General features: G+C 51.5%; 1 protein-coding gene across 4 annotated transcripts in view; it reads right to left on the reverse strand.

Annotated features, from left to right (window-relative positions):
• Ntrk3 (neurotrophic receptor tyrosine kinase 3) overlaps window positions 1-25,626 on the reverse strand; it is a 178,328-nt gene that overhangs the window by 69,450 nt on the left and 83,252 nt on the right. For all 4 annotated transcript variants that reach the window (XM_090321690.1, XM_090321689.1, XM_090321692.1 and 1 more), the window contains exon 12: window positions 11,554-11,742. In XM_090321690.1, the coding sequence (XP_090177816.1) occupies window positions 11,554-11,742 (189 nt within the window). The remainder of the gene's footprint in view (window positions 1-11,553; window positions 11,743-25,626) is intronic.

A 25,626-nucleotide genomic window follows, 5' to 3' on the forward strand; every position in this document is an offset into this window, starting at 1 on the left:
ACAGATCAGACAAGATGCTGCTGACGCAGGCAGGAGGCTCTGGGGCTGTGCTCTGCGGCCAGTGTTTGCAGCAGCCCTGCACCACGGCGTTGGGCGGGTGAGACGTTACAGGGCCTCACTGAAGGACTCGGGGCTCGCAAGTCCTGAGAACTCCAGGCCAAGACTTGTTTCCTAGGACACCCGGTCTCACTCACTGGACTCAGCAAGGTAGTGTATGTCTGTTATCTCAGGAGGAAATACCTGGCTGGGTGCCGAGATGATGCAAGGACACGGAAGGAGGGAGGGCATAGCCAGGTCATCCGACATAAAGCAAGGCCCCGTGTCAATAACAGCTAACACAACCAGGAGCAAAGGGCATGTCTCCAAGCTGAAGGACTCGCCTAGAAAGTCAGAGACCCTGAGTCTCAAGCACTGCCAGAAAAGTGCAATGCTTCTCCTCCTAAACAATGCCGTCTACCCCTTTTAACCCTACGCCATTCCTGGTCACATTCTGAGATGTCTGCAGCAGCTCCTGACTTCAAGAAGCCAAATGGAATATGAAGATGGTACCAGTGTCTCTGAAGAGAGGGGTGTGTCCCTTATCCTGTTGCTGAAATCACCGAGCAGCGCACCGGGTCTGAGGGACTTAAAATCTGTAGGAGTGTTAGAACCAACTGTACTTGATAAGGCCGGCGTCCAGGTTCAGATGCAGAATTCCCCCAAAGACTCTAAAAGCAATTTCTGTGGCCATTACTGCACCTGAATCAAGACAGTTCACGTTCATCAGACTTTCCTTATTCAATGGCCCGGACCAAAATCGACTTCTCTTGGGGAAATGAAAAGATTGCATTTCCACTTACAGGCTCAGGAGCAGTGAGGAGCTGGAAGGGACAAAAGCCATCAGTCCTCAGCCCCATTCTGCCCTCCCAGCAAACCTACGGGGCTGAACTGTTGTTATTAAACCGTGCCTCTATCTCGCTCTGGGTTTCCACACCAGGAGGCTACAGAAAAGTCTCAATGGATCATCCCTCAGGTCTTGGGAAGATTCGAAACCATCCATGTCCCATAAGGAAGTGATGTGGAACAGAATTAAAGGATGAAATACTGCTTTCAGCCAAGTCCTAAGGCTGGAAAGGTTCTGGGCCCAAGACTTGAAGGCAAAAAAATAAAATAATAATAATAATAACAACAATAATAAAGTTCTTCCCGTGTTTGGGGGAAGAAATGTTTCCAGGATTCTGCCATGCTTACTTCTACTGAAACACATGGCACGTTCAAAGCAGGATGTGGTCTTTGAGCTTTCTTACCAGCTTGGATTTTCCTTTCTTTCTTTCTTTGTGAAAAGCAAAAGGCATTGTTCTATCTATGTTTAGAACCACACACAATAAGTCAAGAAATAAATTCCTACATGAAAAAGATAGAAACGCTTGTCTTAAAATCCAGGCAAACTTCCATTTCCATGAGCCTAGGAGGACAATATAAATAAATCAGAAGATAAACCTCTAACGACCCTTAGTAAGCCTCTCGTTTTCTAAATACCACTCCTTGTGCTGAAAGGTGTCTTGAGTGAGGGCTTTGTCTCCTTGCTGGAACAGGGGACTGTCTTTGTCTGTTTTAACCCATACTCCTAATTTCCAACTTGATTTAACCTTTTTAAAAAAATTATTATTATGACTTGTGAGACAAAGACTCAGCTGTAATAGTCCAGGCTGGCTGGCTTTCCCTACTGCCTCAGTCTTCCGAGTGCTGGAGTTACAGGAATGCACCAGTAAGATGTTGTTTGACCTTTTTTTAAAAAAAGAAAAAAAATTATTAGAATGTTGATAGCTCCTTCACTTCTCAAGGGCTTCTGCGAAACCAATAACAGTTCCAAGAATGGTCAACACATCCTTGAACTACTGAAGTACCAGTCCTCTAAAGAAACTCAAAGTCACTGTTCAATAAGCTGAGCTAAGCTGTCCAGCCACAGGATTCCCTCCTACCTTCTCTGGAATCACCCCAACCTTCCACAGCCTGTTATTGCAGCGGAGAATAGCCTGGAACACCATTCCTTTGCAACTCTGCCAAGCCATGTCCCTGCACAGCTTTCTCGTGCGAGCATTTCCTGCTCTGCGGTCACTCACCCAAGCCCCTGCTCTCTAGACAAGCCATTGCTCTCTGAGTGGACAGACCCTCTAGTTGCGGGTCTCATTGCACTGCGCTTGTAACACCTAGACCTATTTTTTGGCTGTCTCCCAGCTGGAGTGTGGACTCTAGCGGGCAAACACGAAGCCCATGTTTGTCGCATCGTCCTTGCACTGCATAGAAGTTGCTCCATAATTACAAGGTCTGTGCGAGACTTTCCTTTGTTCTCATTCTCCCAGCACAGTGTTTACTGTGCAGTTACTGTAGCCACAGAGGAACAGGAGGATGCTATTTCTATGATGGCCCTGGTGTGACTTCTGCCCGTCACGCACACACAGCTACTAAAAATAGGTACGACAGGAAATAAAGGCTAATGAGACGCCGGTAAATGACATTTTAGATGATCAAACCCCATGCAGCCCGGTCTCATTGTTGTGTCTTATCCAGGTCGGAATGTGTGTGGCCTCCCGTGTCACTTGCTTGCGTGTGTGGGGAGCTCTGCAGAGGCAGCCCACCAAAATGTCCACAGCATTTGTCACCCGGGGCAGGGGGTGGGGTATTCGAAGTGATTGTTAACTTTCTTCTTATTTTTCTAACCTCCCCCCACCACACACACACCCCCAAAAAATACCCTGTGCCATGGAATCAGAGGCACTGTCTCTGGTGTTTCCCTTCATTGGTTTGGTTTCCTGAGAGCCACACAACAAGCAAGCCCAGTCCGCGAATCACAGCTCACCCTCTGCAAGAAGACGGACTTCGGAATCCTGGCGGCACTGTCCCAGAACCTTGAGGGGACCTGGAGCCCCAAATGTGCCCCATATCAGGATGTAAGGAAGCAATCCACAGGCTGGGGACGGGGGGAGAGTGTTAACAGAAAATCCAGGACTTGAAATGTGCACGGTAAACTATTCATGAGTTGAAGTGACCCAGGTTTCTTTGCTGAGATGGTGAGGAAGGAATGAGCTGCATTCTGTCTCACACTGAGGCCAGGCTGCGAGCTCCTGCCCCCCCTCCCCGGCCATCGCCCACTGGACACGTCTCCTCCCCCCTCCCTCCCTGCTTCCCCCCAGGGGCCTCTCCTTCAATGCTGCTCACCCTTCACATCCCAACAATGGAAGATGACGGATACTTTTAATACAAGAGACCTGTTATTTATTTATTAGCTGGGGACAGGCTCAGTAGCCGATAAGGATGCATTATAAATCAGCTCCCTTCTCAGCCATTAAAAATTAATACAGTTCATAATGTAGGACGTCAGTAATTTCTTTATTAGAGCAGAATGTCATTTTTCCCTTCTTTTCTTCTAGGTTTTGTTTTTACTTCCTCCCTTCCTGAGAATGCTGATTTTTCTAATCACCCGCTGAGTAGAAATTAACTCTAGGGAATGGGGACTCAGCCTTTCAGAAGGCTTACAGGAGAAGAATGGAAGCTGGGAGGGAAGGAGGGAAGGAGAGAAGGAGGGAGGGAGGAAGGGAAGACCAAGACCAATTTCCCCTTAGAAACCCTTCATGGAGACTCAATTATGACATCCCGTATTTGTTTCCAGTCTGCCCTGCACTCGAGGTAGAAGGCATTGCGGGTCTCTGATTCACCAAAGGGAAAGAAACAGATGGTGGGTGGTCGTGGGTGTTACAAGAAGTCTCTACATTATCTGCTGATGGTCCCCGCTGCCTTACAGAGGGTTCTCGTTCGCTTTCCCATTGTCTCCAAGTTGATCTGGCACTCACCAAAAGAAACACACACACACCCACCCCTTTATACAGGAGGCTCCCCTCCTTCAGGCCTGGGAGCCAAGGCTGTCAAAAGACAAGATGGCGCCAGAGCTGGCCAAGTGGCTGGTAAGCTAAGTCTCCAAGGACTTCACATTCATTTGATCCCTGGAGGGACTGACAGCTCCAGGACAGGTGGGAACCTGTAATTTAGGCATCATCGTTCCAGCTTAAATATACTGAGCGGTTCACAGTTGATGCTTCATCCAAGTTCACGCTCCTCGAGACCCCATCAAGAGACAGGCAGGAATGGGAGGGCCTCTGCACGTTGGGTCAAACCCTCCACCCTGCTCCCTGTCCTACCTTTGGGGGTCACTGCTGAGATGAGTGACAGGCCTGAGGCCCAAACTCCCCGCACTGATATCTGTCAAGTGAGCCACGATGGAGTTAAAGCGTCTAAGTAACAAATCCCCACAAATCCCCAGGCACGTATTTAAAATCTATTTTCAGAATTACACCGAGCATAATTCACCCAATCAATGCGCCATTAGGAGTTTAGTCCCAACACTTCCTCGTGACCAGTGGCGTCGAGGCTGTCCACCTCAGCAGAATCAGGCAGGACGGGGGAGGAAAGAGGGGAAGAGGAGGGGAGGGGGGAGGGCAGGGCAAGGCAGGGCAGGGAGGGAGGATTACTGCATGGCCAGCATTTCTCCGTTTGGGAGAAGCTAACATGGGCCCTGGGGCCCAGCTATAATCTGGGTGACAGACGAAGCCACCGAGTGCCACCGGGGACAGGATAAAAGAATGAAAGAGAGGCGCACTATGTGAAAATCTGCTGTGTAACCTATGGGCAGGGGCGCACGGGGAACACTAGGGGAGAGTGAAATGTACCCATTGCCCCACTTATGAAATAGTTGCCCCTCCGTACAACACCTTAACAGTAACGATAAAATTACATTTTAAAATAACGGTGACGTGGCCGAGGAAGAGGACAGTGGGTCTCTAAAGACTCCTGCCCCCCTCCTTCCCTCCTTCTGCCTCTCCTTCGACACTGACCACTAGGCTGGACCTGGCTTCCGGGAGGCCAGCCTTCCTCTTGGGCCTCTGGGCAGGGAGAAAGGAGAGCACACAGAGTAAGATACCGCCTGCTGGCATTCACTGGTGGCAGGCACCATGTTACCCAAGCTTAGCCCAGCTGTCCACAATTCTCCATCCTCGGGGTCTCAAAGGTTGAAGGAGAACAATCCAGAGCAGAGGAAGAACAAACTCCATCCCCGCCCCGAGCCCAACTCTGGCTCCACCTCTACGGTGCCAACATCCTTTGGTGACAATCAACATCTCTACAATCCCTAGAGAACAAGTCCTGTGCAAAGCTGGGGGAGACACACATGACGCTTCATTTAATGTGGGAGCAAGACTGCGCATTCTGGATCTCACAGCTTCTCCTCGCCGCGAGGCTACAGGGCGTCGGAACCATCCACACGCCTCAGTCTCCTCTTCAGGGAGATGGGTAAAGTCAAGACAGCCTCACGTGGTCTGGGTGAGGACGAAACGAGTGATGAATGTCATGGCATTACATCTTCCATGCCCAACACACGGGACTACCGTGTCAGTGGATGCCAAGTGCAGAGCCTGGCATGGGCGGGCATTTAGCGGTGTGGACTTCCCTGCTGCTGCGGGGTCTCCAGAAACTACACCCGACAACACAGCCACTCCACAGTCCACACAAAAGCCAGGGTCAGGCACAGCCCTGAATGTCCGCACGGTGACCGGGTCAGAACCGTAAGGGTGACAGCCACAAATGACCACTCTGGCCGCCCTAAGGAGAGCCACGCGCTGGGGAGATTTCACGTGTCTGGCATCCCCCACCTCCTGAGCTTCAAGGGGCCCCGGCTACTTTAGGGCCGGGGCTCAGTGGAGACACTCAGCACCCTTCACTCAGGTCCGCGCCTGGCCTTGGGACGGGACGGGGGCTTCCCTCCTCAGCCTTGGGAGAGACTGGGGAAGGCAGCCACTGCTGTGGCAGTCCCCTTAGGAGACACTGGCGAAGGGATAAAAACATGGCAGCATTCAGGACAAGGAGAACAAGAATTTCAGTCAACCCACAGGAAGACGCAACGACCTTTGCGGCTCTGCCTGGCCCTCGTATTTTGGTAATAATGCCCTAAGGCGTCTACAGCTATTTTTTTATCACTCTGAAGGGACAGCAAAAGAAAATCACAAGAAAGCCTAGCCTGTCTCACCAGGAGCCTGCCCCGGGGCCTTCATTACGGGCTTATTGCCTTCTCGAGGGGCCCAGATTGTCTAAAACTTTCAGGAACCAAAAAAATGTCTCAATTGATATAATCAAGAGTCCAAAACATGAGACACGTGGAGTGTTCTGTGGAGGTGCAGTTTCTAGGGGAGTTGTTCTAAACTGCACGTAAGCAGACGGATAAGGAACATTTGCTTCTCCAAAATAAATTCTGCCACTAAGGGAAGAACTAAAACAAAAACTCACCCAACCACACACACACACACACACACACACACACACACACACACACACACACACACACACCCCTCCACGAATTTCTCTGCCACCCTCCAGTTAAGCCCACAGCTTTCCAGTTTCATTAACCCAAAAGGAAATTGGCTGGAGCCTTGCAAACTCATCTGCATCCATCATGTCCTGACAACGAACATATTACAGTCTCGACTCCTAAGAACATCTCTGGAGCTACAGGGCCGGGTGATAAAATGCTATTTCTTATAGTAACAGGGGGGAAAAAAGAAAGAAAGAAAGAAAGAAATCACTGGAGGGAAGAATTCTTATCTTTGCAGAAATAACTCCCAGCATCAAACTGATTTCCCCCCAACAGCATATTTACATCCAAAATTGTAAATGAGAGTTGTAAAAATACGGTTGTCAAGGCAAGGACTATCACACACGTGCCTCTCATGCAAGCTTCACAATTTCAAAATTCTCCTAGCATTTCAAGGCAAGAAGAACTCTGAGTCGCCTTTTCTTACCTGCAGTCTAGAGAAGGGAATGCTTTGCGCATAACCAAGCCAGTGCAGATGTGAGAGTCCAGGACCACACATGCGCCTGTCACGAATGCCAGACCACTGCTAGACCCAGCCCTGGATGTTCAGAGTCAAGAGCGTCACATGCCTCTCTGGAAAGAAAGGAGCACTCTGACCTTCCACGCGAAGTCTGGAAACAGTGGCTTGGACTGTGCCTTGCTCCTGAGGAATGCGGTGAGAATTTGGCTCTGAGGAGCAATGACTGGATCCCTTAGTTAAAAGCGCTTGCATGAACTCCTAGCCACACAGCAACAGCAGGCCCCGATCTGCGTGACCAAAGGGCATTTGCGAGTCTGCCAGAAACCTTGGAGAACGCCATGACCCAGGACCCGCTATTTCCGTGGTATGCAGCCACTTCCTGTCCCTTCCTGGGGCTGAGGGAAGAAATGGCCTCTTCTCCATGCCCACATTGACTTTAAGACCAAGCAACCTTCTCCAGGCCCAGCAAGAACCTCGTCTTTCGATTCCTACTTGTCTGCCGTGGGTATCCTAGCTGGTTTCCATTCCCAGCACAGACCAGCTGGTACCCAGACACAAGCTCGGCAAGAGCGGAATGCGCACGTCTCCAGGAAACCTTTGAGCGGGGAGCGGGGGACTCGTCTTCTCACTCCTTGAAGAAGATGGAGGTCAAAACACTCCAGGAGGAGGGGTCCTGTTTCTAGGATTCTAGATGATAAGCGAGGGGCTTACTGCTTATCTACCCACCATCCCCTGGGCTCACATCCCCCCATCTGACTGAGGGGAAGGGGTCCTATCATTCTTCACCTTCAACCATCCCCCCCAGAACTCTGTTTCAACCAACTTACTATGTATTTACAATGAACATAATTATACGTGAGTACTTCCTTTCATTAGTATGCCTGTGTGCAGCTCTGCACTTCTGAGCGTGTAACCGTAAGGGAAGGATGGCAGAGCTGACACACTGCAACCATGCAGGAATGGACGGCCTCTGATACTGGCTCCAGGACCCGGGGTCGGTCCCCCAGGCACAGAAGCCTGTTTTTCTATATTTCATCTGTGAGTCCATCGCGCTGAGCTAAGTGGCCGGGAATAAACTCCCATCATCACCCCTGCACTGAGCAATGTTTGTTAGTCTAGATGGTGACAGAAATCTATATCACGTTGATGTACGTTATGAATACTGTGCCGTGAGTGTGGGCTCTGTGCTTCCTTCCGCAGCTGGGAAACTGGCCTTGGCAACTCCCCCCCCCACACACACACACACACTCCCCCTCAGTAAAGGCAAGTTCTGTGACGGAGTGGCTCAGGAGAGAAGGAGCCACCAGCTCAGCCTGTGAAGGCCCAGCAACCGGCCCCAGCTCAAGAAACAGTCCGTGAAATGAGCATCTCCAGCCTTGACAAGAAGTTCTTGCCTCGTGAGCTGGTACGTTAGGGGGCGAGGGGTGGAGGAGAAGTTGCCCTGAGGCCATGTCCTCCAAAACTGTGTTGTGGATAATGAGGTGTAAGGAAAGATTGGCTGGCACCAGCCCCGGGGCCTGGCACTTAGCAAAGTGTTGGTAAATTGTCTATTGACTGAGCATATGAAGAAAAGGAACCAACCAAAGTTGGATTTTTTTTTTTTTTACAATCTCCAGAGAGTGAGGCCCAGGAAGACTTCATGTCCGAGTTACCACATCCCCTGGTAGATCTAGAACAGACGGAGCAATAAGGAAGAGAAGGATCGGGCGTCCAGCAAGGAGGCAGAGTCACCCAGAGGCCAACTTGAAAGAGACACAGGGGGAAAAAGACACCACAGCCATCAGACAGACCTCGGGGAGAGCAAAGAAGAAAAGAGCGGGCAGGGCTCACCCGAGGCGGTCAACGGCCAAATAGAAAAGGGTTGTTCTGGCTGGTGATCAGGCAGGCTCTTGCTTTGGGCCTCTGGTAGAACCATGTATATATATATATATAATATTACATATTATATATATATCCCCCTTCTCCCCACGGACACCAATGGAACAAATCCCGGGGGTGTCTCATTCTGTAAGGCTCTGCCCAAGGGAAAGGACAAGCTGCTGAGTGACAGGAAAGCCATTTCCTGGTGCTTCAGACAGGCAAGGGGCTTTATATTAACCGTCGGAAGTTCGATGGTTAGGCTTATATCTGGGTGTGGGAGGCCAAGGCCGGATTGACACAACTTTCTCCTGTCCCCTTTCTGGATACTCAGGAAGGTGTGATACATTCCAGGAGAGAGAACAAAGACAATGTCAAATGCAGCGCTCTTGTTTTGTCAGAAACGCAGGCGGGGGAGGGAAGGCATGGATCTGAGAAGCCTCGGGCACCGGTGGTCACTAAGTACCCTGACGGCTTGACATGCACACACGCGATGAGCCACGAGACAGACCCGATGAGAGACAGATAGAAATCGGGGAGCAGAGGCACCCGAAAGCAGAAAGGTTCCTGGTGCATGTGCAATGAACAAGCTGAGGAGTGAGGAAAGCAAGCGCTCTTCGGCTCCATCCATCACGGAGGGAGGGCCTGGGGAGAGGGTGTGGGGAGGGAGGCAGCTCTGTCTGCCTTCTGCAGACAATTAGAGCCACCTGCCATGCCCTGATGGGGAAGAGGGAACTGGGGCCAGGGGGAGCCACCGCCTCCTAACTCCAGAGCCTTGGTGAGCTAGGGTCATCACACCGCCTCCCTCGGATGGGCCCTGCAGGCTCCCTCCACGTCTCTGGTCCTCTCCATCCGCCTCTTCTTACACACAGAGCTTGGCCCAACTCCGCAGGGAGGTGGCCCTGCAGCCCATGCTCGGAGAGCCAAGACCACCCCCTGATTTTCCTAGTGCGGGAGCCCCGTGGCTGTGCACTGTGTACACGCTGATGTCAAAAGACACTCACGGGCTCTCCCCGCCACACGCCTGGGCCCCGGGTTCTCCTGATAACACCGGCTCTGATGGCTCCAAAGAAAACTCCCCCTGGGATGTGACACATCCACCCCATCCAGCAATCATTCAGACGTCGTATCCAGAGCTCCTACACATTCTCCACGGCCCCTGAAATTCTCTACCTGGGGCCCCAAAGCATCCACGGGGCGGATGGGAACAAAGGTGGACTTCGGTGACCACCACTGTGAACTCATGAGTTTGTCTCCACTGACCGGCCCTGAGTCCAATGTCACAAAGACAGCAGTGCATACTAAATAAGGTGCCTTTCAACAGAGAAGCGCGTACAACATGCAAAGTGACAGACTGCTTAGCTGATGGCCGTTAGCTGGGGGGCCTGCAGGATGCTAAGGCTGCACCTTCTCTAGGAGCGAAGACACGGTGTTCTCTAATCCATCACCCACAGTAGAGAGGCAAACTAGCTTGGATCACATGAACCACGCCTACAGCCAACATTTAGGTAGAAGCTGCCTCTGCCTAAATCCAATGGCACCCCAACATCCCTCCAAATCGGCCCTGGATGGAGCTTGGACCCAGACAGGCTCTCCTGCCCAGGCACATCACTAGCGGACCTGACGCAAGACCTTTCAGCCAGAGCAGAAGTGTAGAAGGTTTCTAACTTGACTTCTACTACTAATCTGAAACACAAAGATCTTTCTTCCTCACCCCGCTCTTGTCCAGAGCCCAAATATTCTTCCTCTCATCAGTCCTGGGGCTGTCTTTGGAAGAGACTCAAGGTTGAGAGGCAGATGATGGCCTAGTTGTGAGTCTGACCCAGTCCTCCCCCTGCCCTCCTCTCTGGGGAGGGGCGGAGGCCCGCCCTCAGAGTCACAGAAATAGAAGCAGAGGCGGGGGTGGGGGAGCAGCCAAAGGCCCCCTGACTTCAGGATGACCCAGTGGGAGCACCGAGAATTCCGTGAGCTAACAAAGCTCATGGCCCAAGAACAGAGAGCCCGTCCCAGGGCGGGGAGCAAGACCAGAATGAAACTCTACCCTAGGCCTAGAAGGAGATGTGAAGAGAAGCCATGGGCAGGCAGCCTGGGAACGGAGGGGGAACTCTCAGGGCTTCCTGGCTGCAAGGCTATAACCTAGCTCATGGCTTGGGGTTCCTGCCAGCTGTCAGGCAGTCCCTTTGTGTCCCTGCTCTCCAGTGGGAAAGATAGAGGTCACACGCCTAGAGACACAGCAAGGGGAAACGGATGGAGGGACAAGCCACTAGGACAAGGAATTGTCCTTCCAGGAAGCTGAGGGCCCAGCAGACATGCAAGAAGGGGCTGTGACCAGGGGGAAGTGGAGAAGACGAGGTGCCATGGGGTGGCAGAAGCTCCTGGCAGTTGAGTGGCGTTCCTGTCACGGGAAGGGGCAGCTACAGGGATGCTCCCGTCAAAGGTCTGGACTGCCCTGCCCCTGCTCTGCTTCCCCTCCCTCAGAGGCTCGGCGGACACTCTGATGGCCTCGGGGCTGCGGTGTGGACGGAGTCCGGTTATTGGTCTTAACTGTTAGGCTCAGTCTCCAGAGAGGACCGGCCGTGTCTGTGTCTCCTGCCTTACCGGGACACTGCTCTTCCTGTCCAGAGCCCTGGTGAGCGAGAGAGGGAGCTAGACTCAGATCTGCCTCCTTCCCTTCCCCGGGGACCCTGACTGCTGGCCTCTCCCCGCTCAGGTGACCTCCACATTTGAGACAAAGGAAGAAGGGTTTAGAGAGGGGGAAGCTGGCAGAAGATTCCAGAACGGTCTATGACCATGCCACCCACCCTGCCCAGAAGGGGCAGGACCCCGTCCCGGTACTCACATGTGTCTGGCTTATGGCAGTTGTGCCCCTGGCGGAAGTACTGGGGGTTCTCGATGACGGGGAGACGGGTCATGCCGATGACCACGGTGTCGGGCCCCGCATCCAAGGAGGACGGGGTGGTGATGCCGTGGTTAACGTGATGCAGTGGGCTGGCCGAGTCCTCCTCCCCACTGATGACGGCCACGGGACCTGCACACACAGGGAGAGACATGGGACCCTGGTGAGGTCACCCCCGGCCGTTTCCTGGCCCTGCCCCCATTTCCTGGCTCCTCCCACCGTTATCTCCCACCTGCCCAGAATGCCGAATTCAGACCACGTCACCCATTTCTTAACCACAGAACCCACTGGGAAACAGAGGAGAATCAAAGTAACCTAAGTAGATCTCCAGTCCCTTCTAAATACAGGTAATTCGAAATCATTAGACTTTCTGTTGCTGTTGTTGTTGTTTTTCTGTGTTGGCAGAGCTAGAGATTGAACTCCAGGCTTCACACAGGCTAGGCAGGTCCTCTACCACTGAGCCACAGTCTCTTCTGGCATTGGTGGCTTCTTGGCTATAGGCCTGGGCTGTGATCTGCTCCCACATATTTCCAGGGATTCCAGAGTCCGGCCACCATACCCAGCTACTCGCTGCATGACATCAAGTCTTAGAAACTCAGACACCCCAATGGGCCTCACACCACAGTCGCCCTTCCCAGGTCCATTTGAGATGCTCTACTAGCCCAAAGTAATAAGTTTTAAAAATAAATAAGATTGTTGCTTAAATAGCAGTAAAGAGGGTTTTGTTGTTTTGTTTTTAACGCCCCAACAGTAATGTGTGCTCTATCCCTTGTTCCCTTGGGAAGTTTCATAACTACCAATGTTAGACTCCACCCCCAGGGCTTGGGACTCAGTGGGCCCAAAGGTACGGCCCAGGCATCAGGTCAGCAGGGGCTTTCTACCTGAGCCCCATGGCCAGGGGCCTGGGCCTGGCGGGGTGGGGGGTGGGAATAATGTGGCCTTCGCTGGAGTCCGTCACACCCCCTCCTCACTCACAGGTGGCCTGAGCCAGGTCTCACACAGCACCGTCGATGTCAGCCTGCTGTCCCCCGAAAGGTCCTCACCGCCCATCCCAACACCTTCCACACAGCACTCGCCCCTCTGCCCACCCCAGAGCTGTCACCCCCAAAGAATTCCAAGGAGCAGGGAGACTTTCAAGCACAACCTGACCAAAATCACAAATGTGGCCATGTCGGCAGGGCGACCCCTGTGTTTGGTGCTGTAATTTCCCCCACAGAGACAATACAACGCCCGTGGAAAGAATTAGCCGAGGCGGTGGGTGGTTCTGTACCGGCAGTGTTGTCTATGCTTAGGCTGCTTAGCCAGGCACAGGGTCCCCAGACAAAGCGCCTGCTGTGCTTTGGGTCTGCGACTCCACGGGATTTCTACGGTAGAAATCCATTACATCTTGCTGAAGTTTATGGAGAGACTATTTCGCACTGAACGGCAAGGCGGAGCACCAATGAGGCAGAACTAAGTGGAAAGACGCACACGCAAGCTAAAGATCCTGGATTCCACTCTGTCAGCACACGCGGGCTGGTTCCAACCCATGACAAATGGCCGGTTGTTTATAGACCGTGTGCAAAAGTAGCAATAAGTGGCCGTCCAAATGGTCGCTATAATCACCTGTTTTCCATTGTGGAAAACACCTCATAAACTTCCCAAAGAACTTCACAGTGACCTCCAGCGAAACAAGGAAAACTAAGCTCTACTCTCAGTCCTCCCAGCCCGCCCCAGCGGGAGTGGGAGCCAGGGTCCACGCTTGCAGTCCTAGCCACTCAGGAGGCAAAGGTCTGAGGATCTCAGCTGGACATCAACCCCAGGCAGGGAAGGCTCTGATCTCCAGTCAGCAAAAAGATGAAAGTGGAGCTGTGGTTCAAATGGTAGATCACCAGCCTTGAGTTTAAAAGAAATGAAAAGCTAGGGGACGGGCCAGAACCGTCCATTTCCACACGCCTTGTCTTTATCCCAGCTCCTGCCAAAGAGGAGCTGAGAAGGCAATCTCATCTCCCACCTTTGAAAGCCTTTTGGGGGGTCATTTTCAGTGTCCCCCCAACCCCCAGGCACACAGCACACCCTCTCTTCCTTCAGAATGCAAGCGTGCGGAAGGCAGGATGGATCTCTTCTACAGAGATTCCCTTCTCCCTGTGGAGTCTTTTTGGGAACCATGAGGCAGAGCCACACCCACCAAGTCCCAGAGCCAGGCGCATATAGAGCAGAAGACCACAGCCACAGCGCCAGGCTCAGGGGACATGAGCAGACCTCCATAGTCAGCCATGCCCTCCCATGCTCTTGCTTAAATACCTCCCCTGCTTTGCCCGCCCCCCCCCCCCGGCCCCGTGGGCATCAAATCCCTACAAAAGGATTCATGCCCCCAAAAAAGAAAGAAAGAAGAGCTGTCAACACTGCCATTCATCCTAGAGCAGCTCCTCCTCCTCCTCCTCCTCCTCCGCCTCCTCCCTCTCTGGCTGCAGCCCAGCTCTGCCTGCTGGGTCTCCAGGGAGTGGAACCATGACCATCTGAGATGTGAGCGCGGGGAGGTTAACGAAAACAAAGCTGGAAGGGTCTCGAGCCTTTTTTTTTTTTTCTTAATGTGTCAGAGTGAAGCAAACAAGCCAACCTTTGGATTAAGAAAATGAGTTTTTAAAAACCTCAACCTTTTCCTGCTGATAAAAAATCAAACATCGACACGTCCCTGGTGGGCGAGAGGTGCACATCGACAAATCCACGAGCAGAAACTCATAAAGGGGAGAAAGGGAAAGCACAACAAACACAATTAAAAACTGCAGCCCCGCTCAGAAAGGGCTCCCATTCTGCACACGCTCCTCAGAGGAAACCAGAGAAAATCAACTTCTTAATTTTTATTGGCAGCTGTGGGACAGGGGCTATGCCCAAGAGGATTCGCCCAGATGAGTCACCGCTGTCCTTTCCTGGCCAGGCTCCTGCCGTGCAGGGTTGACCTCTGGGCAGGGGCCCCACGGGCCGGCTGGACAAGCCATGGCTGGTATCCCCTCTTTATTTGTGCATGGGGCGGGGGGTGAATTCTGGACCTGGGCACTGTCCCTGGGCTCTTCAGCTCAAGGCTAGCACTCTACCACTTTGAGCCACAGCGCCACTTCCAGTTTTCTGGTGGTTCACTGGAGATAGGAGTCTCAGGTCCTTTTGTGCCCAGGCTGGCTTTGTGGATCAGTCTCAGGTTCTTTCCCAAGCCAGTCGGGATTTTTGGTGCTAATAGGGGTCAAACCCAAGTCTTGGCCTTGCACAGGCCGGGCGGGCACTGTATTACTGAGCTACCAATGTAGCTCTGCCAATCTCCAGCGCCTCGAGGCTCACCCTTAGGGGCCACTGGGCATCGTTTAGGAGAGAAACTCGTGACACCGCCGGGGAATTTTCAGACCCACAAACTGCCCCAGTGGCCCCCGGAACGTGGGGAAATGCTGGCGGCCCCCTTCGCCAAGGATTCCATGCACGGAAGGTACATCAGAACATTCTAGGCGTGGGCCAGAAGTAAACCGTTGCCTTCCAGCGACGCGCCCAAGAGGACCACAAGTACCCAATGCTGGCGTTGCTTTATCTAACACAATGGGATCATGGCTCAGATTCCAATGCCCCAAATTCAGCTGCCACCATCCCACTCCTTCTACCCTCCGTGGGGACGAGTTCAGCTGACGTTAGAACCCCAATGGGGGTGACTTCCCCGGAAGATCTGTCCACCTCTCAACCCACCCCTCCACTTCTTCCACGTATTTTTAAAGGCGTGAGCAGAGAGAGCATCACAAATGGCCGCTTGCAGAAAACCCACCTGCTTTCTCCAGAGTGATGGCCTTAAAAACCCTTTTCACAGTGACTGGGCCACGAAGGGTCTGTGAACAGTCACAGAAGTTCGGAGGCCCTTACTAATTGCCGTGTGAGGCGTAGGGTCCTGAGCTGTGAGCTAGAGAGGAGGAGGAAAGAGCACCAAGAGGCCAATGAGAGAGGCATTGAGGACCAAGCTACTCAAGCATATGAGGAGCTGAGAGGGAGGAGAGAAAGACAGCCTGGGGACATCCCTGGGCCCAGCAGAGACTCCTACGTTCTCCTAAGGCCTAAGTTCCATCTGCCCACACCTTCACCCGTCTCAAGGAATGCTGCATAGCACCAATCTCCAGGTCCTAGCTCCACTTCCTCACAGGCTGTCACCTTCAAGTAACCTTGAGCCTGGCAACTACCTCCTCTCCCCACATACCTGGATGGCGGTTGGGCCTGGGCCACCTCTATTAATCCCCTGGCCTGCTCGTCCCCTTCACAGACAAGCCGTAAAGATGATATAAGCTTTTCATTGGAACAGCTCTGCAGTGGGGACAGCAAGGGTACGGGGGTGGGCAGGGGCGGGGGGGATTGATTTCCAGCCTGTGAAGGTATAAATATAACACCAGGATCAATGGAGATAGCACCCTCTCGGCACTGCTGTCTCTTCTCTCGCACCTCGAGCACCGCAAGCCCCTGCGCCTGTTTGTGCAGCTGCCCTGCCTCCCCTGCAGGAACTCTGCTGGACAGACCGACATCCGCAGTGTCCTTTGAGCTCCAGGAAGCATCTTTAGTCTCCCAGGACAGCCAGACAAGAAAATCACACGCCAGCCTGCCGGGAACCACCGGTGGTTCACATCTGAGCCTCTGAGCAAGAATGCACACGAAGTCACGCATGCAGTAACAGCTGTCCAGTCAAATGCACGGGTCGGTGCATCTTTACAGTTCTGTGGCTGCTTTGGTCTCGCCAGACAACACGCAGCTCCATGGGTGGTGTGCATACTGAAGTGCGATGTCTTTAGATCAAGCCCCCAGCAGATGCTTGCAACTGCAGTGGGTTCGGAACTCGGCACAGAGAGGCTGCAGTGCCACACTCAGCCGAACACTCAGACAGCTGCTAAGTTACCCGCGGGTAGAGGCCATATACAATACAGGTACCCTGCCAGGGTGGAGGGAGAAGGTGTGAGAGTCCATTGTGATTCTGAGAACAGTGTGTAATTTAAAACCTGGACAGCATTGTGTGTGCCAGCATTCAGGAAGCAGACCATGAGTTCAAGTCCAGCCTCGGTATGAGACCCTGTCTCAATAAGCCAAAAGTAAAATAAACAAAACTTGACGATTATGGCTTCCATGGGGTATTCTCGGTGAAAATCACAGCAAGCAGAAGTACAGACCACTGTACTTCTAGAGAGGGCGGCAAGGGCTAGGAGGAGACTCTCTTCATAAATTAACTGTGCCACAAAGTCAAAAAGCCAAAGACTTGCGTATCCAATCTGAATCTGCACGTTCTTCCTTCAATTTCTGTGGGTCCTAGCCATACGTTTTTATGGTATTATTTTACGGTGTCTCGCAAGGACTTTCAGATTCGTATTGAACCAGGCAATCTGTAAAGTAAAACCTCTTCTTCCTACGTGACCTCTCCCGTCCAAAGCCTGTCTCCTGATTCATCATTAAACTCGAGACATTTGGATAAAAATGTAGGCCTTCTCCTAAAAGGACGGTAGCCACACATCCTGACCTGCCCAAGATTTGCTTGCCCCAAATAATTCATAATAGTAACCCCTTCTTTTTGATGATACAGTCACCCCAATAAAAGGCAACATAAGGCTTGTCCAGAGTGGAGAAAATGCACCAGGGATGTAGACATTCAGCTGTTGTCTTGGATTCCAGACAGTAGAGGGCAGTGTCACAAGCCAGCCAGTGACCCCATACTGGCCAGCACGCTCCTAGCCTAACCTTTCCAAAGCTCGGTGGGAGCTGTCTGTGGAACCCGGGGACCTTCAGAACATCCACACAGAACAGTCAATAAATATCACTTGATGACGATGATGCAGCCATTGATTTTTCCACTTCCCACTCCCTTCCCTTCTCCCTCTCGTCTTCCTCTGGGTACATACAGGTCAATCAATCTCAGGCCATCTTGATCTACTTGGGAAGTTTAACTGCCATGAAGCAAAATCACTTGTCCTCTGGCTCCAATCTCTTAGTGAAATTAGTGCCAATGGAAGTGTCAGCATCAATTTCATAATGTTATTGGATGGGCCAAGCCCTATGTTCCTGACGGGCTATCAGAGTGATGAGGAGTACGGGTAAGGAGACAGACAGCTCTGACAGGAGAGGAAAGACTCCAGATCAGTTCAACTGACAAGACTATCTTGAAGCTACATCGCTTAATGCCGACACCGGTGGGTTCTCAATAGAGAACTGGGCCGTGGGATGCAGGTTTTTCCTGGTGTCTCTAGAGGTAACTGGAGAGCCCCGAGGCTCTGGAAGCGGCCCCTGGCCTTACACTTGTCCCCAAAGGATCTGAACAAAAGCTTTCAATGAAACAAAAGGATTTTGCTTTCATGATGTGTGTGTATGGAGGGGGGAATCTGAATACCTGCCCCCTCCTTTCCTTTCTCCTTCTTGTTCCTGACTTCTAAAGAAAATGTCAAGATAAAATGTAGACTACATATTTAAATTTAATTCCTTTGCAGAGTCGAGGGAAGACTGGGGATTATTAAAATGGAAATCAAGATCTTGTAAAAGTCAAACCATCCTAGCAGGCAAAGAGATTTATCATGGGAAGCAAGAGCAACAGATGAATGCCACAGGGCCTCTGAGTTCTAATCCAAGCTCGTTTCCCCGGCACTGCTCGGGATCCGGGTGTACACAATCACGAACCCAGTCACTGGATCTGTCTGGGGCTCTGAATGCCTCACGTAAGGTCCACCACCCGCCAACTCTGGGGAGGCGAAATGTCACCGCGTCAAGGGCAACAGATGGGTGAGAGGAGTTTTTCCCTAAGAACTGGCGAAGTGTGTAGCACTGTGGTGGTGGTTTAAATTCTTTTTCCTGCATGGGACCGAAGAGGCATGGAAGCAATCCTGGAGCTGAGGACGCCACACGAGGAGAGACCACAAAGAAAGGCGAAAAGAAGCCGGTCGTGTCTCCCACTCAGATACCTTGCCTGGGAGATCTCGTTGGCAATGCTTTAACTACTCCAGTGCAAGAGTTTATTTCCCGGAGCTCTCAGGAATATACCTTCCCATGGTGTATTATTTTGAGCCCATGAGGTTACGGTCATTTAAGTGGGTTTCTTTTATTGCTCTTTAATTGCTTAACAATACTGCATGTTGGCATTCCATGAAAATTGAGGCGGGGAGGGGGGAGCGGGGACCTACTGTGTGTCGGAATGCCGTGTCCACTTTAGAACAGGTGAGTGCTGAGGAGGTGAGCTAACTCCAGCATTCATTAGCCGTGCCTCAGCATTTTCAGCTAAGCAAAAAATGTGGGATGGAAGCCAGCCCGACACAGCCAACCCGAGCTGGATAATGTCAGCGTTGGCCCAAAGGCCGTCATCCCATATTATGGGGAATTGCTGACTTTCCAAACACACCCCACACGCTGGCCTCATATGCAAATGCGTGAGTCAGGGGATTCCTCTCAAGGTGCCTTTAAATAGCAAGCCTGCCACCAAGGTTGCTTCAAGACCACGAGCTAAGTGAAAGAGGGGTGCGGGGAGAGGGACAGGTGAAAGTCTGAAGAAGCTCCCACTAATCGACCAGGGGTAAAAAGAATGAAATCAACCAGAGCAACAGCAAGCACGGTATTTTTCCAGTGTGCACAAATGCAAGCAGGACTTTTTTTTTCTTTTGGTTGGTCGTGGATCTTGAACTCGGCCTGGGCACTCTCCCTGGGCTCTTTTGCTCAAGGCTAGTGCCACTTCTGGTTTTCTGGTGGTTCGTGGGAGATAAGAGTCTCATAGAGTTTCCTGCTCTGGCTGGCTTTGAACCCTGATCCTCAGGTATCAGCCTCTGAGTGGCTAAGACAGGCAATGGGCGCCCTTTCTTATTCTTACGAACTCAAAGACACATGTGTCCCAGGCCACACAGGGAAAAACAGACTTGGTCACAAGAGGAACTTGTGGGTCCCCAACAAGATATTTTTCAAAGGGAGCACACTGCAATCCTTAAGCTAGTAAGTGGTGTGTGTGCATTTTTTTAATGGTGGACTTTTAACGGGCCTGCGTATCACTCTTGTCTTGCCCATGTGTGAGAAGTTTCTGCCATGTATCTTTCCAAAGTTCAGCTGGTAGGATGAATAATCGATGGATAGAACATAAATCTACATAATCACAAATAAACTAGATGATAGAGACTATGTTGGCCCCAAGTAATTTGTAAATGCTGTCTGGCTGCACCCCCCCCCCGTCTACCCGCACCTTGAAATGGTCATTTCCACTTTATAGACAAAGAAACCGAGGCTCTGAACTATTCCATTAACCCTGCCCATGAACCCTCAGCTAATAAACGGTAAGGCTGGAGTTGTAACTCAAAACCATCGCTCTCCTAAGCCTATACTCATACTCATCCAGTAACTGACCACTCCACACGCTAGGATTTTAAGAAAACTGATGGGGGGGCGGGGAAACAAGGGGAAGAGAGAACACATTTGAAACGTCCCATCTGTGGAATCTCCATCCCATTCATACTGATTTTATTGAGATATTGCTGACTCCCCAACATGTACCATTTGGGGTTAACACTCAAGCCCTTCCATTGGTTGAGTAACACTTCTCCTTGGTGGGTCCTCACACACAGGGTCCCTGTGGACACTCTGTCACAGCCTGGCTCTAGTCCAGGACGCGTGTCCCCTCCCTGTGGCCCGTTCCCACCTGTGTGCACTCCTCAGACACTGGTTCTGTTCCCTCCCATCCCATCTTTCTCCAACTTCCTCTCCCTAAAACGTCCTCACTGTGCTACTGGTCAGAGCACTTGACCTCCTCAAGTATCCCTCTCCTCATGTGTAAGCAGGCCAGGGGCAGGAAGTGCTTCGTCGTGATTTCAGTAAGAGTAAATATTTGTAGAAAACACTTGGCCTAAGTGCTCCGTGCATGTGAGCTAATGATAGTTCTAATAAACTGAAGGACAATAGCAGTTAGCGAACTCAAGAGTTCTGCTGTTGATACGTTCTAATCCCTGCACAGCCGACGGGTGGACAGCACAGCTTTCTCTAGGTCCACGTGGCTGCTAACCACGCGATTCTTATTTCCACGCTGGAAAAACGGAAGCGACCCAGTGTTTCACATCTGTGACCGGAGAAAGGGAGCGTAATGAGACGGATGACAACTGACTCTCGCTCACAGGCTAGGGAGGAGGACTCTGGCGGATGCATTCGTTAACACTGTTAACACTCCTTAGCTTTCATAAACTGTGCTCCTGTTTTCTTCTACCCAAGCATTCAGCAGGAGCTCAGTCAATGCTGAAGGATTAAAAACAGACTCTCCTGAATAACCCTTGCACGTCAGGGAGAAACACAGAGTTCACGCGCTCCTTTCCAGTATCACTGGACTAAGGGGTCCTCCAGCTCCCCTCCTGCCATGGAGAAAGAAAGCTGGAGACTCTGGCCAAAGTGAAAACAGGACACTGAGGCTCAGGCTTACGAGCCTTGTCTAAGCTTTACTGGACTGAAGATCTGCTACTAAGGCTCTTATTATCTGGTGGGCAGCAAGGTCGGTTTGAACCCCCATCTGCAAAGCGGATCTTCTAGTTTGTTTTTTTTCCCCTATCAGGCACACCAGAGCCATAATCCCAATAAATGAAGCCCCAAGTGTCTTTTCAGCTGCAGAGGCTGCAGAAGTGTGGAGGAGTGATCACTGCCAAGACGAGTCTCCCCGCTAGGTGCCCATGGCTCACCCTGGAGGCCAAGACCTGAGGCTCGCCATCTGAAACCATGAAAAGTCCCCATGAGACTCTTAATTCCACAGAACCACTCGAAAACTGGAAGTGGAGCTGTGGCTCAAAGCGGTAGAGTATCTGCATTGAGCAAAAAAGCTCAAGGACAGCGTTCAGTCCTGAGTTCAAGCCCCACAACTGATGGGGGAGGGGAAGACTCTCCCCAAAGCCCTGCATTGTATGATTCTGTAAGGCTCAACGTGATTAATGTTGATTGTAATCATGAGGAATTAATACATTTATCATTATAAGAGTGGGCTAAAAATGGCTTATGCTAATAAACCTATGAAGAAAAAGAGGAAAGGGAAAATAAAATTTGGGTAACGCTAAGGGGTTGAATGGGAAGGAGAATATATGGGCAGAACCTCATTAGCAGATGCAATGTCCAAGGAGTAGCTGAAAGGGACATTTCATCCCCCAAGTGGCATCATAGAAACAAGGGCGTGAAGATTTAAAAAGGTTTGGTCGACACCTAGAACCCCAGCTGTTCAGGAAAATGAGAGCCAGAGGCTCACAGTTTTAAAGTCAGCCCAGCTATTCATGCTATTATTTAATGCCTTGCTTACAACAGACGATTGCTGTGTAATGGGGGGAGGGGGAACCTAGCATCTCCCCGCTTAGAGTCTAAGAATGCGCCATGTTTAAGTGAAGAAACATCCAGCAAGTACTTAGCACAGTGAGTGGCACGTGGTAAGGGAGGAATAAATAGAAAGGTTGCGATTAATACAAACTGGAATTGTATTTCCTGTGGCAATTTACCAGTGCGACCTCTTTCCTGGGCCCAGGGCACTGGCTGTTTGTAATTGGAGACCCCAGGAAGCCTGCGGATGGAGCTCTGCTCTCTCATATGGGGGGGTGGGGTGGTGGTGAGGCATGCCATGCTACAAATCAGGGCATGAAGTGAGATGACAGTCCACCAATGGGAATGTCACTGGCCCCGTGTCCCAAGGCTGAGCCTGGGAGGAGCTTCACGTGGGCACAGAGATGGGAATGTCAGAAACTGTCTTACTTGTTTGTAACTGCAGTTTAGGAGTCAGTCTATCCATCCATCCACCTATCCATTCATCCATCTATCTATACCTATACCTATCCATCCGTACATCTATGTACACACACACACACACACCGTCCACAGTGAGCAAAGTATCAAATGACAAGATTCACAGCTGCTATTTCTTGAGAACTCACAGAAGCTAGACGTGACATTCGATTTGCTGACCCAGTTTTCAGAGTTGTTAGGATGGCCTGCTGCCTGTCATGCCCCCATTCCAGCCCTGCGCCCGAGCACGCACCCCCACCTGTCCTCCAATGGATCCCCTACCAGGGGCAGGCATCTTGAGAGCAGGAGCATTTCAGGGGGGCGGGTGTCCATGCAGAACACGGGATGCACCCAAGGCGTCTATCACAGAGGGAAGGGGCGAGTGGGTGGCTGGAAGCCCCACACAGCATAGCCCCCGGCAGAGCTTCTGGCACACAAGCCTAGTGGCCCAGTTCTGTGGCCTCAGTTCCCTCCAGCATCAACGGGATACAGCTCCTACCTTTGAGACAATACTAATGACAACAACAGCGGCAGGCAAGGTTGAGGAAGTGTTCACTAGGTCAGTTGTTTTTTCCCATCTCTACACAGTGGGTGCCATGAGACCACAATTTCACACAAGAGGAAGTAGGGAGTTGGAGAGGTGCCGGCCCTCTCTTCCCCAACGTGACACAGGTTTACAGAGCTGGCTTTCCCATCCCTCTGTGACTCGGTACAGGGCCCAGACACTTCTCTGCACTCGGCAAAGCCACGAGCTGGCAGAGGGCCAGGGAGAAGAGGCTCGGCCCTGGGTGGGGTCCACGCCAGTGAGCTGGAATTCTGGCTCAGAATTCGAGCCCCATGGTAGAGACCCAGGGATCTGGCTTTCTGTAGAGGAACTCAAAGCTCCTTGCCAGCCATCCCCGCACCGCCCTCCCTCCTCGCTATAGGAAAGAGATTAAACGAGATCTGCGCCACTTAAAACATTAAAGGGGGAGGAGTAGACAGATGGGGACATGTGGCGTCTTAGGGACTGCATCCAATCAGTGCGCCTGGGGAGTGAGGGGCCGTCCTTTAAAAAGGGAAAAGCATTTCTCAATTTGGGGAATGGGCTCCTGCTCAAAATTCTAAAATCTTGTAAGAACAGCCCAATTACCACGCTTCCTGGAAATAGAAGATATATCAATTATATTCCTACAACAGCCCTCAAAAAAAACAGCACCACGATCAACACCACAATTCTCACCACCGCAGTCTCCTGATATCCTGTGCCTGATGCTTTATGAGCCAAGGGTGTTCGCCAGTCTCTCCCTCGTTCTCCTCTCTTCCCTCCCCACCCCAGCAGCAATGCACCTGATGAGGCTGTGGAGAAACCAAGTCTCTGAGTGTTCCCCAAACCACAGCATCAACTTAAAAAGCCAGGGCTCCTGCCATAACCACGCTGGGCAGACGGTTAAGCCACAGCCAGAAGCCATCTTGCAAAATGGCGGGGTGGGGAGGGAGACTTTAAAACCAACATCATTTTCCCATCGGGCTTAGAATTCAGGCAGCCTTGATAAGGGAAAGATCTTCCAGACAAAGGTCTTCTCCTCTTAGGCTCCCATCCCTTTACAAATGAGCCAGCCAAACACACACACAGCTCTGAACTGACAAAGAAAGAAGGAGGTAAAGACATACCGTTGGATGTGCCACTGGAAGAAGGGAGGCAGTAGAGAAAATGGCTGTCCCTGGATTCCAGGGCTTGCAGAGCTTATAATACCTTTGCAAATCAGTAACGACACAGTTGGGTATGTATTATTTGTTGGATTCCATCCTGAGGCTTGAACTCAGGGCCTGGACACTGTCGCTGAGCCTTTTCACTCAAGGCTGGCATGTTACCGCTTGAGCCACAGCTCCACTTCTTGGTGGTTCATTGGAGAGGAGAGTCTCACAGACTTTTGTGCCCGGGCTGGCTAGGGCACCAATGTCAGCTAGGATGACAGATGTGAGCCAGGAGCTGGCTCAAAGATATGTATTGTTAACAGCGAGCCCAGCCACAGAGGAGCGAGTTGAAGAAATGCATGTATAAAATAGGAGGAGAACAAAATGTATGCCTTTTTATAGCCAGTGATTCATACAGAGAGATGGGTTTTAAGTATTAATAATAAGTAAATTTTTAGGGCATAAGGTTGGGGGTGAAGGAAGATGATCACATTTCTCTATTTCTCTGCTCACGGTCCAAATTTAGAAAATTAAATACAGTAAATATTCTACCTATAGTTGGCAATCCTTGCATAGTTTATTATCTGCCTTCCTACCACTTCAGAACCAATGCATTGCTTCAACCTGACACTGAAATCATAATTTGAAGCTGGGAAGAAATTTGTTTCAAGGACTAAAATAACTCCCAGGAATTTCAAGTGTGACAAGGAGACTGCATTTTTGTTTCAGCAGCCCCCCCCCCACCTCCTTCCCGGGCATTGGCGCAGTCTGAGCCTCTCTGTGGGAGAAGCCTGGGGTCCCTGTCCACTCTCCTGTGACTTCAGCAGAGCCTGGGCAGTCCAACACCCAGGGAGAAGGATGCACCTCTCCAGCCTTGCTCTTCCTCCACTCCTGCTGTGCGTGCTTGAGCCGGCTCCCAGCACACCAGCCTGGCGCTGGCCCTGGCGCCATGAATCACTCACTGCAGAGGGGAGGGGAAGGCCAGGGGAGCCGAGCAGATGCTCAGATCCCAGCAGCCACAGGGCGGTGAGGCCTGCTCATCCTGGGGGAGATCTCACAGGCTCTCCAAGCCCATCTTTCTGCTGGAAGTGGGAGGTGAGAACAGATGGCAGGAAGCACAGCCTGAGGCCCTGGACGTTGGCAGAGCCTGGAGAGGGATTACAGGGACTGGGGTAGCAGTGGCCAGAGAGGAGAGGCCCCGCAGGGCAGTGGAGCACCGGGGCTCTGGCAGCAGACAGAATCTTGATGCACCAAGCTGAGCCACCCCGTTTAAGGTCTCCCCTGTGTTTGTTCTGATCTTATTTCTTCTCCTTCCTGCCTGCCTTCTTTCTTTTTCCTTCCTCCCCCTCACTTTGTCTTTCTCTCTTCCTCCCTTTCTTTTCTCCTTTCTTCCTTCCTTCCCTCCTTGCTTCCTTCCTCCCTCTTTCCCTCCCTCCCTGTTGATGCCAGTATTAGGGCTTGAACTTCGGACCTGGTTGCTGACCCTTCACATTTTGGAGCTTGACTACTTGAGCCACAGCTCCACTTCTAGCTTTCAGCTGGATAATTGGAGATAAGAGTCTCCAGGACTCTCCCACCCAGGCTGGCTTCAAACCT

This window comes from Megascapheus bottae, chromosome 30 (assembly GCF_031878675.1).
Source record: "Megascapheus bottae isolate mThoBot1 chromosome 30, mThoBot2.hap1, whole genome shotgun sequence".
Lineage (NCBI taxonomy): Eukaryota > Metazoa > Chordata > Mammalia > Rodentia > Geomyidae > Megascapheus > Megascapheus bottae.